This window comes from Dinoponera quadriceps, unplaced genomic scaffold (assembly GCF_001313825.1).
Source record: "Dinoponera quadriceps isolate SergipeBrazil2010 unplaced genomic scaffold, ASM131382v1 scaffold591, whole genome shotgun sequence".
Taxonomy (NCBI): domain Eukaryota; kingdom Metazoa; phylum Arthropoda; class Insecta; order Hymenoptera; family Formicidae; genus Dinoponera; species Dinoponera quadriceps.
In genome coordinates, this window is record NW_014554680.1 from 303,719 (window position 1) to 315,900 (window position 12,182).

Sequence of the window (12,182 nt, forward strand, 5' to 3'; positions counted from 1 at the left end):
CGTAACGTACAGGGTGTTTCGCGAAGAAACCGGCAAACTTCTCGAATGTGTTGTAGAGGTCATTGGACCTCATTCATTCGTCATCATTAGAAGTATGTCGGTTTCTTCGCGGAACATCCTGCATATGGCCATCGCAAAACCATAATGACAAGTCATCTTTTTTTCGGATAATACAGGAACGAAACTAGATAAGGTACTGTTAAGTCATTCTACCAACGTGATCATTCATGGTCTCCGGTCATACGAACTTGCACAGATAACTTAATTAGTAGCTTTCGAACTTATTCCATGGAAGAACGTTGTTCGATCTTGTTGGAGTACTCGCGTGTCACGAAGATTCCCCGTTCTTTTCCCGAACCTCGGGAACGGCGGAATCCCGTAGAAAAATCACGAAGCACCGTGTACGTTTCGACGAGTCTATCCCGAAATCCTCCGTTTAGGATCGCTTCACCGGCTGGAGACGCAAGTCCGAGCCCGGCTTCCAGTCTTACGTGTGCCTCAACCACTCCGACGAGGAGGAAGCGCGGAAGGACGAGGCGGGCGCGGACGTGGAGTCCGCAACCGCCGAGACCGAGGAGGCGGCCGAGGTTCGCTCGAGCGAGGAGGAGCAGAAAGCGGCGACGTTGAGCTCGCCAGCGGTCGAAGCCAAAGAGAACAACCACAGCGAGCAGCAGCAGGCCGCCGAGGCGCAGACGGTGGAGCAGATCGTCGGTCACATCCTCAAGCAGAACCAGGAGTTCCAGAAGCTGCTGGAGAAGCAGCGGACCAACAGCATCATCAACGTGCGGCAGCAACGCTTCAACAAGCGCATCACGGCCGACACGTCGGACGAGAGCGACGCGGAGAGCTACGTCGCCGGCTCGGCCGGCCACAACAACAACAGCAACAACAACAACAGCAGCAACAACCGACTGGGCCGTGGGCGATTCACGCAACGAGAACAGCGTCTGATCCGGACGAACAACGCGTGGAACTCGCTGTCCTCGGCGGCGACGCGGGAGAATCCGCCGCTGCAGCTGCTCTACGACAACCTGAAGACCAGCCAGAAGTCCACCGAGGCGTCGATCCTCGCGCGCAGCGCCAAGACGAACCACGTGCACGAGAAGCGGGCGCTCTTCGAGGCGTTCAAGCGGCAGAGCATCGTCACGGACAGCAAGGTAATCAAGACGGCGCTGCGGATCCGTGACGCCGGCAACGCGGAGCCGATATCGGACTCCTCTCCGGGCCAGGCTTCGCGACCGGAGCAACGAAAGGAGTTGAATTCCCCGAGGGCGGAACGCTGCGACGGCAGCGAGGCGGCGACGCGCGACTCCAAGGGCTTCGGCAACTACGACAACCTGCAACACGTCTGGGAGGGTCTGGAGAAGGACGTCGATGGCCCCACCCAGCCGGCGGTTTGGCTCACCAAGCTGTGCGAGGGGCTGCCAACCTCGCCGCCCAAGTGCGGCTCGTTGCCCCGCAGCTTCCAGATCAGCCCGAACTCCCAGCCGGGCGTGACGAAGTCGCGCTTTCTGCAGCGCGACGGCAAGCCGATGAGCGAGCGGCCGTTCACGATCGCGTCCGACAAGCCGGCCGAGATTAATCTCGAGGACATGGAGAGGTACGCGTCCACGTGCCAGCCCGAGGGCAGGATCGCCAAGTTCCCGACGCCCACCTCAACGAGCTCCTCCAGCTCGTCGACCTTCCTCTGCTCACTGGAGGACGCGGCGTTGAGGGACGCGTACGCGGACGTGCGCGTGTCCGCGAACGGCGCGAGCATCCACCCGGACCACAAGATTTACCGGGCGAACGGCGGCAGCGCGATTTTCAGGAACGTCTTCTCCAAGGCTGGCAGTCGGCTGCAGGGTCTACGGAACACCATGAGCACGGAGACCCTCGAGTGCAGCGACGAGCTCGAGCGTGCGCGTCACTTCCCGTCTCTGGGCGTCGGCAAGTGTCAGCTGAAGAGGCGCAACAAGTCGAAGCAGGCGAAGGAGTCGTCCTCGGACGTGGAGGAGCTGGTGGGCTGCGCCGGTGTCTCGGACCAGCGGGTGCCTCTGCTCTACTACAAGCAGGGCAGCTCCAGCTTGGGCGCCAGGATCGCGCAGTCGGACTACGCCGACCCGGCGATCCTCTTCGCCGAGAACAAGCGCAATCAGTCGTCCTCCGATCGGTTCAAGAAGACCGACGGCAGAGACTGCGGAGAGGAGGAGCCGTGCGACAACGCCGGGGAGCGTCGCGAGAGCGAGACCGACAGCTTCTACGAGAGATGCTTCGAGACTATCGAAAACTACGTAGATGCCGACGTGGACGAAGCGTTCCGGGACAGTGCAATATTCAGCGACGTCGACGAGGTGTTCGTGGCGCAACAGCCGACGAAGGCGAAGCTCGCACCACCGATACCCGCCAAGAGGAAGCAGGACACGTCCTCTTCGCTGTCGAGGTACAGGCCGAACGTTGCGCGGAAGCCGGATTACCTGAGGGTGAAGTCGGCCTTGGCGAAGGGCAACGCCGTCGGTGAGCCGGAACTCGTCGTCGGCAACGTCACCGCGAGATTACCGTCGGCGAACGGCTGTCAGGGTGGCGATCCGCGGGACGCGGTCGAAGCGAACGGGGACGACGTCTCCGCGGGCCAGAGCCAGGCAGGCTGGGTGCGGAAGATAGTAGGTCAATTGCAGGGCCACGTGGACACGGGTTGACGCGCCCATCGCGTGACAGAATCATCCGAGAAGGCCTCGGGTACACGCAGCGTGAGGCGAGTTCTACGCGAAGGGAATGCTTTTATACTTGGGTGCAGGTAGACGCAGCGTTTCCTCGAAATCCGTTCAAACTTTTCAACTCGATCGCTTCAAGTTTCACTGGAACTTGACGGTTCAACTTGAGTAGTTCCAATTCCATTGACACTTGGTGCCTCGACTTCATTGGTTTATTAATAAGTTGCATTGAAACTTGACGGTTCGATTTAGGCGATTCAAGTTTTATTGACACCTCAAGGTTTAACTCGATTGTTTCAAGTTTCATTCGAATTTGAGTGGTTTAACTTGTTGGTTCAAGTTTCACCGGGGCTTAAGCGGGGCTTTCAGTTGTATCGGAACTTGATGCTTCGAGTGGCTCGAATTTCATTGGAATTTGATGGTTCAAGCAGAATTTTACACTCAACGACATACAGACGATGAAGTCTAGCACTCTGTAGGTTCAAGGTACCTCTAGACAATGTATGTAGGCAACTTGAGACATTGTGACATGCACGACTCAAGGATGCAGAGAACAGGGTCGTTTAATTGCCCCAACGGAGAGAAAGATGTCTCACGTTCAGATTTCTCACGTCGCTCCCACCGACGAGCGAGTTGGAAGCGATCGTTCCATTCTATTACAAGCCGCTGTACCGAGAAAAAGTCAGAGAACTGGGTGAAGTTCAGCATTTGCAAGTTTCTTCAAACGTGCCTGGAATGCCGTTAACATCGTGAGGCGATACCGTTGATATGTAATGATTTCGTACCGCACTTCGGTGTCAGCGCGAAGGAGACCGCCCACGTGCACGTTCACGTGTCATATCTCATAGAAATGTAAGAAATTACACGCCGAGTTCTCATACTTGATACTTATCCCCTATAGACTGTTGATGTATATTAAGTATTGTTTCATATTATACTTATGTTATACATAGAAAATACACGGAGAACACACATGTTTAATTATAGTTATACAGAAGCATTTACGAAGTCATCTAGATTTTGATTGAAGGGGGACACTTGATACGCATATGGAGCCGCAATACGAGCCTGCAAGTTCGGTATTGTTTGGACAAACGTCACTCTTAATCAATTTTCCACTCTGTTAGGATATTTTTTTTTTTTTTTTAGATAACTGTGACTCGTTTCTGACATCGTCGTTTTGTAATTAATAAATTGTAATTATTAAAATATCGGTTGGAATAAGGCAAAATGTTACCTCGTGCATTCGTTCGCGAAACGATCGGGACACATTTCGGCGAGAAAGTTGGGTGGGCCGCATTGAGTAGTCCGATTACGAGCTGTCACGAGCTTGCGCGGCAATCGGTCACGACGGGAGCCGAGATGACAGTGTACGAAATATTGGACGTCACAATTGCAAAAAAAGAAAAAAAAGAAACGTAAAGCATCTTTATTATACTCTTATCTGCTAGATAAAAGATAAAAGCATAATAAAGGGGACTAATGTATTTGCTCTGTGTACACATTGCGTTGTATGTACTTTACCATCTCGTAGATCAAGGTCCGCATTCTGAATTAATTCTAATTATGACGGTTGAGTTATAATGACTCTAGTTACAAATGGTTTCAACCTTGTGCGTATAATGAGACGGTAAAGACATGTATATTGTACTGTATCTGTCATTTCGGCTGTCATTACAAATGATTAATGCGCAAACCTGTCAGGGATAGGAACTCGTATTATGGCAACTTAAAGCGCTCCCACAACTTCATTGAAAATAAATGTATCTACATCGTTCTGCGAACGAATGTACAAACGTCAGCACAAAACGGTATTCTGTACATTGATCGATTAAACGAGACGAATACAAAACGATGTTTCGCATATTAATTGATTAAACGAGAGAGAGAGAGGAGAAGAGAGGCGAGGAGGGGCGAATACTGGAAAGATGAAAACATTTTACATTAGTCTCAATCGTATTTACTTAATTTTTTTATTTAATTAATGTCACGATAGGGACCGTTTACTCAATAGAATATGCGGAATGTCGCTTTTATACAAATGATCTCAGCAAATTTGCGATCGTTGATAAGTGCCTGTCGATAATTTCAGGGAAAATTTCAAATCGCGACGTAAAGCATTGAGGGTTTTCGGCGGGGGGATGATTGACCGCATTGCGATAACCGCGTCTCACCGTTATAAAGTCACAGAACATGCCATTTGTAAGAAGCTGTTTTGCGAACAAAGAGAATAGTCGATATATATATATAGACATATATGTATTGTGCTATTGATGTACATAGTAATATAACATTTTATAAAACCTGCCGCAATATCTTGAATTCTCCGTTTCTCATACCGACAGGAAGTGGCTGGGGACTCGAAATGTATAACAACGTTTTTTTAGGTAAGTACCTGCAAAATATACAATGACAACGGGAACCGTTCGAAATGACGTTCGCAACGCCGAATATTTTCAACCACATTTTTTCTCTTTAGCTAGCTTTTATTACGAGATCTATTTACAGAAGAGTTTGGCTAGTTGCTTCTTTTTCGTAAATACACAGGTAAATCAGAGATACGTTTATAATCATAAATTATCTTGACAATACTGTATTTATATAAAAATGACTAAAACGAAAGGGGCTCGGCGAACGCAAAAATAACATATGCATATATATATATATATAATACGTTATACACATTATATACAACTCTCTCGCGTAATTACAGACTTAGTTGCTCTCTATTATATACTTATCCCCAATTAATATTTATAAGAGAAAACCCACGCTATATACGCTTCTTCCGTTATCGAGATACGCAGCCCGCGCGACTGTAAAGAATAAATTAACGTCCGTTTCTTCCATAACGAGTCTCATAGACGTTGTCGTATCTATACAAGAATCATCTTTCTCCTTCCCACCCCTCTCTCTCTTTCGTTCAACTTTAGCTTATTTCAGTAGATATCAAGGAAAGCGCTACGTAGTACTCTTGAAAATAAATAATTATGTGATCGTTAATGTAACAGAGTAACACTTAGTGAGAATTTTTATACAGCAGAAGCTCCTTATATTCCTAGAATCTCTGTACGATGTAACATATTATATTTCTCTTTCGTTCGGTCTCCTTCTCCCTCTTTCGCCCTTAACTTCACAAATTGTAAGAATAATTTTATCCGTTCACTGTTACCTATATCTGTCGTTACGGCTTTGGTTAATAACTACTGATATATCGGCAACTCGTATCTTCAACATCATCACGGCTAATTAACAAAATTATCGGAATCCATTCGGTTAGATTGAGTATCTCTTCGAGCTTACAATACGTGAAGGAATTTTATTAAATATATTTGTTTACGTTTATATTTATACGTGTGTATATATATATATATATATATATATATTTCTCTTTTTTTCATTTTACCTAATTTACGAATTTGCCTCTCACAAAATATTTGTATATCTCTGCTGTGTCGTCGCGTGCGAAACTTAATGCACGTGACTTACTTTTAATTGCCATTGAACTTTCTCTTTCTCGATCGAAAACAATGATAAGCCGTACATGCATATGTGCTTAATCTTCTTCTATCCCTTGGACTCTATTGGATTAAGTAATGCTCGTTTGAAAGAAAACAGTGTGTAGTTCTCACTGAAACATACCGCTACCAAAAGGTGTCAGGCTTATACTGGAATTTCCATCTCAATATTGATCCCTTTGTATTATAAGAAAGAAATACAATCTTCGCAAAAGAATTTCTCTTTGTTAACTTTTTTGAGAGTAATATCAAAATTTGTCAAACGTATTGCAAGATATTTACAATTTGATGTGACCTGATTTAATCGAAATAGATCCGAGGGACGGTCGAAGGAAAATAAATATGTCTGTCACTGTTCCTACACGTTCGCTAGTAATTGTTGATCTCGAGGTTTCGCGGAAATACATATGGATTGAAATCCGGAACTTATAAGCGTCCGTATGTAGAGGCAAACCATCAGTATGGTCGATGTGTACAGGTACATTTTATCGCTGTATTAATTGTCCTAGCGCTATTCGTGTACGTGTCTGCATGAAAGGATTCTTCGGAGTTCGTAAGTATGGGTGTACAATGTTCCACGCAGCAGTTCAATGTATAACGGATTAACAGCTGCCGATTTACAGAAATACATCCCATACGAATGAAACAAATCAATTGCGGCTGAGACACGAATAATGAAAGGAATAAAAAACGAGGAATTAAATTTACAGAATTAGAGGTCAAGAATTAAATTTCAACGTATGAACAATCTTTAATTCACAATAAAATGGTAGAAAATTAAAATTAGGTCGAAAATCTATTCCTTATAACTTGTGTGCTTATAAGATTTAGTAGTTGACTGATAGTTAACATTCATGATATCTAATGATCATCAATATATCAATGAAAGTCAGTTTGAATCATATAAATTATTGATTTAATAATTATCAAGAAAATGATAAATGTTAATGACGCGACAATAGATTCATTAGAAAATTATATATATATATATAGTAAAAGTAATGTGATCTTGTTTTAAAACATTCTTATATATTATTTTCTCTCCATTTTATTGTATTTTAAAGTAGCTTATTTCCAGTATTTTATTTCTAATTCCGTTCATTTAATTCCTTTATTCCTTTCATCATGCCTTTATCTTTAGAGAGAAGATTCGAAAAAAGACTGTTTATTCGGAGGAATAGAAGAAAATTCCGATCTTAAATTAAACGCGCCTTTCTGTCGTATGGCGAGGCGGTTCTCGAACTTGTCTATTATATCCTATTCGGGCGGAAAATGAATTTCGATCTGCGGCATGCGATATCCGTCTGAAATGGTTGATTCGAGTCTGAGAAGATCGATAAGAGTGCGGAAATTCGCTCGTTACTCATCAGCCGTATAAAATCACCGAAACGGACATCGACGTTTTACACCCATACTCTCTGCCTTATTTTCGTTTTCTCGGAAAATTGTAGAATAAATTCCATTTTAAGTGGTCACAAGTAGAACTTGGATATGTGGGTTATCTACGAAAAATCGTGTGTGTGTGTGTTGTGTATATATGTACTGTGTTTCCTCTCTAGTTCTCGTGTTTTTCCTAATACTTGATCTGTGTGTCATAGAGTTAAAACCTTGTCCTAATTTTATACCTTTTTATCTTTTTTTTTCGCTTTTCGTTAATTTATCCGTTCTATAGATGCGAAGAATAGTGTGTATATAGCTTTATGCCGATACATCTATCTTGTTTGTTTGTTTGTTTCTCCTCGCGATTCATGTGACAATCCGAATAAAATTATTGTCTTTACAATAATACAAAAATTCACATCAGGTAACACTGCAGTTACTATTTATCGTATATTATTAAAATATCTTGCGAAGGTATACGTCCTCGGCAAGGAGCGGCTATCTCGCGCAAAAATAATCGTCTATACGCGAACAGAACGGTACTATTTTTATCGATTTGATGGTATCGTAACGGTATCGACATGAACTTTCTTCTAGTAGCGTTAGAACAATCCTCGAGCGAACCTCACCGAAACCTCACCGGTGAAACCGGGCCTCGCGAGAACTAAAGATCACTCTCGCTTTCTTCTCTGAAAGACGCACAATTTTTCCTCCCTCTTTTTCTCTCACTCTTAGAGATAAATATGAGAACGTAGTAGCAGAATCGGAGGAATTTCTAATTACGAGAAAAAAAAGAAGATTTACACACTTCTCTGCGTGTGCGTGAGATAATTCGGCCGAACAGTTCTCTCGATGTTGGGAAAGCGCGGGGTTTCCGCTGGACGATCAAACGGCGAAACCACGCGATCGAATTATTATCACGGACACTGTGAAACACGTTTCCGGAAATGTCAATACTGCGAACATTTAACACACTTCTAGCGTATAGTATGCTACACCGTAAATATACACGGGGAAGACATTGCACGTGTTCACTCATCTTCGTTCTCGAGACGGGGGCATATATCGTGTCAATGCGCGCACACCGGCGAGATATATCGTGGTACATGTAAATAATGTGCAATTAGCGTAGAGCGTTTGATTAAACTGTCGACTTGGTGTTTGATTGCTGGAGCGACGATACGTGTTGTCGTATTACGAATAGAACTTCCGTCCTCGCGTATGTACCGTCGTTTAATGTCACTTCGGACGAATCGTCAAACGGGGTGATGCGAGCAAGACTGCCAGCCGAAATTGAACGTCCGACTTCGAAAGCGTTCTTGAGAGAAGCTCTCACTGCACGGTGGTTTGAAAGTAAAAGTTCTTGGCCGGAACTCTGACTCTTGATAGAAACGATGGTTTATACAAAAAATATGTTTTTAAAAGAGGAAAATAACTATACTATAAATGATACAGCATTTAATTCACTTTCCTCTCAGACGCATAAGAAATAACTCGATTTTCTTATGAATAATTCTTTCTGAACAATACCGTAGTTTCTTCCTTTACGATATTCTTGAATACGAAGGATTTTACGTCATTTAATTGAGTATTTTTGTTTTCTCATTCTCCCTAAACTTTATGCAGAGTCCGGTAGAACACGTTATATGTATTTAAAAAAGATTAATTATTTGCAAAGGGTAAAATGAATACAAAAGATGTTAGTAATATAAATGTTGATGATTGTTACAAAATTTTAGTTTTTCTTTCAAAAACTCTTAGAACTTTTCTTGAACCATTGGTAAGAAAACACTTTCCCATCGCAGAATTACGCTTACTTCATCCACAAATTTAGTTATTATTTCACTTCAGAAGAAAAAGATAACGAAATGTGGAATTATTTTGGAACACGTTCTTTTAGCGTATTAAATATGTATCATGCTAGAATCACCATTTCAATTAATATAATATGTGGCATAATTTTGACAATGTAACAGATGTGACTACAAGTTACCTTTGAGTGAGTGATATTTTTAGTATCACATTTACTGGTAAGAAAATAACAAATGATAACAATTCTTGATTATTTGACTATAGAACATCGTAAAGCTACATTTACGTCAGCAATTATGTCGGGTGAAATTAAAAGAAAAAAATGAGTTTTGAAGAGACATATCTGTCTTAGACCACCGTGCAGTGTGAGCTCTCCGGGAGATTCGAAGCTTCTGCGCGAAATCCCGCAAGCTCGAATGATCGTTGAGAACTCGACGCAAGTCTGTGCGATACAACGTTACATCGGTGTCGCTGCAGTTCTCTCTCTCTCTCTCTCTCTCTCTCTCTCTCTCTCTCTCTCTCTCTCACACACTTTCTCACTCTCACTCGTTATACATACAATTCAGCGGCAACAATAAGTCACCGATTCTCTTGCACTTTGCGCTAGTATATTAAATTTCTCTCGCTGATATAATACTTTCTTCGCGAGTTCAACTCTACTCCCTATGTACACACTCACAGCAAAAATCCATATAAAATATCAAAATAGTTCAACATTCCGCAGATAATTATACGTTTTACTCCTTTACGATCCCTTATACAATTCAGCGTCTCGCCTCGGCAGGTTGCAAACTAAAAAGACTTTGGCTCGCAAAATCTCAATACGTTGACGACAGGTGGAAAAGTGCCAGATACTGACTATGCTTTCATAGTTATCCCTCTCTCGTCCTTTGCACAACGCAGACAGGGGTTGCCCGGTGCAATGGAAACATGCAGTTCTCACGAACGATCACTCAGCCGATCATCGAAAGATTCCGATCTCTTCTTACGTCGCAGCCGAGTACAATCTCAGACTCAGAGGTCCGTATTTTAATAGTCATTACTTAAAACTCGTCTCGGGGTGAAATACTCAGTTTACTTAAATTCAAAGTTAGATGTTAGCTATCAGTCGAATCGCGATTACAGATACAATGTTGGATATATGATTATATGATTTAACTTTGGAAGGCTCAGGTGTAGCCCTGAATTAAAATCTAAGTATTCCACACGAGGCAAGTTTCAAGTGATAACTATTAATACATATCTCAGATTTAAATTTAGAATTAAATGTGAATTTTTCAGCTGAATCACACATACTGATTTTAATATAAAAATGCAATTCAAAATTCAAATCTAAGTATCTCACATGGAACAAGTTTCAAGTAATGACCATTAATATAATACTAGAAACCGTAAGTTCAACACGAAGCGACAGAATCTTCCGATTGCGTTAGTTTCGGAAAAACAGCATCAGATTCAAGCGTCGACCCCGCGAGAAAATGCAAAGAGAACACAATGGTGCTACAGTTAAAACGTTAAGAGAAAATATTTGCAACAATTTTCACTCGTTAATAATTAAATTGTGCGTTTGGAAATTTAGTAATTCGTAACAGGACTGTGGTCAAATATTTCAGATAAGAGGAATGTTCACAATGTTATTATTATTATCAACTGGTGAGCGTCGGTTAATGGATAAATCGATTAGAAATCGGCAACGGACACTTGAAAGCATTCCGAAATCCGTATAAGCGAAAACGGCACGATCGATGCCAATCGAACTCGTCCGTCGGAGTTCGGTAACGCGAGCGGACATAAAACAGTCAACAGATTTTTTTCTTTCTTTTTCTTTCCTTGTATCTACACGCTCTACGTGGTCCAGCACTCTTCCTCCTCGAGGTATAGTATCAAGAAAATCTACTGTAAATGAGAAAATGCATTTCTCCCAGTCTTAAGACCGATCACATGAAAGTCACTCCGTTCGCCATCTCACAGATAAGCGACGATACATTCGTTAGCGATATCATACTGATAAAACACTACTGGATACATGAACAAAATCGCAACAGACGAATATATATATATATATATATATTCGTAGTGCGGGTTACATATAATTGATTCTTCTTCGTGTCTTTGTTGTAGGAATTCGTGTCGTTTCTACGAGAATGCAAACCGATTTTGAAACCGAACAATGTTCAACGTTAGTCAATAAATAAAAATAACGTAAGGAATATAGGAGTATAAAACGATATCTCTTTTTTTCAATTTTGGAAATAGTTTCTCTCTGTGCGGAGAATTGGAATATTCCTCAAGTGCCCCCACCCCGCTCATCCCTCCTTTCGCAGTCACGAATATCACAATGGTGCTTTATCAGAGAGAACTACCTCGATAGGAGAAGCATTGTACAGAGAATTTCAGCGTTCGCAGAACGAAAGAACGTAAAACGTTTCAGACGAACGTTCTCTCTCGCGTGCGGAGTAGCGACTAATTTGTCCCCCAGGAGCAGAGACGCGAGAAATTTCACGGGAACTCGACGATTTCAGGCCGGATCTACAATAGATGTGATAAGCCTGCTTATCATAAGTCTCTTGTTCTAAGCGCTAAATTGTAATGTAATTTCTTGCAATTGGTACATTCCCCTGAATCTGTAGAGGATCTAAAAGAATACTCCAGTCACAGACAATAGTTACTAAGCGTCACTAAGTAGTCACTGAGCTTCTTTCTCCGCTGAACGCAGCCATTTTATTGCTCAGAGCAGAACAGACTAAAAGCTTACTATACCTACTGTAGATCCCGAGCT

General features: G+C 42.8%; 2 protein-coding genes across 3 annotated transcripts in view; one reads left to right on the top strand and one right to left on the bottom strand.

Moving 5' to 3' along the window:
- Positions 1-4,996, top strand: part of LOC106740808 — a 55,200-nt gene extending 50,204 nt beyond the window's left edge. For both annotated transcript variants that reach the window (XM_014612204.1, XM_014612205.1), the window contains exon 13: positions 441-4,996. In XM_014612204.1, coding sequence (XP_014467690.1) covers positions 441-2,678 — 2,238 coding nt within the window. In that variant the 3' untranslated portion in view covers positions 2,679-4,996. The remainder of the gene's footprint in view (positions 1-440) is intronic.
- LOC106740809 (mitogen-activated protein kinase kinase kinase kinase 5) overlaps positions 1-12,182 on the bottom strand; it is a 31,045-nt gene that overhangs the window by 4,141 nt on the left and 14,722 nt on the right. The gene's annotated exons all lie outside the window — the stretch shown is intronic.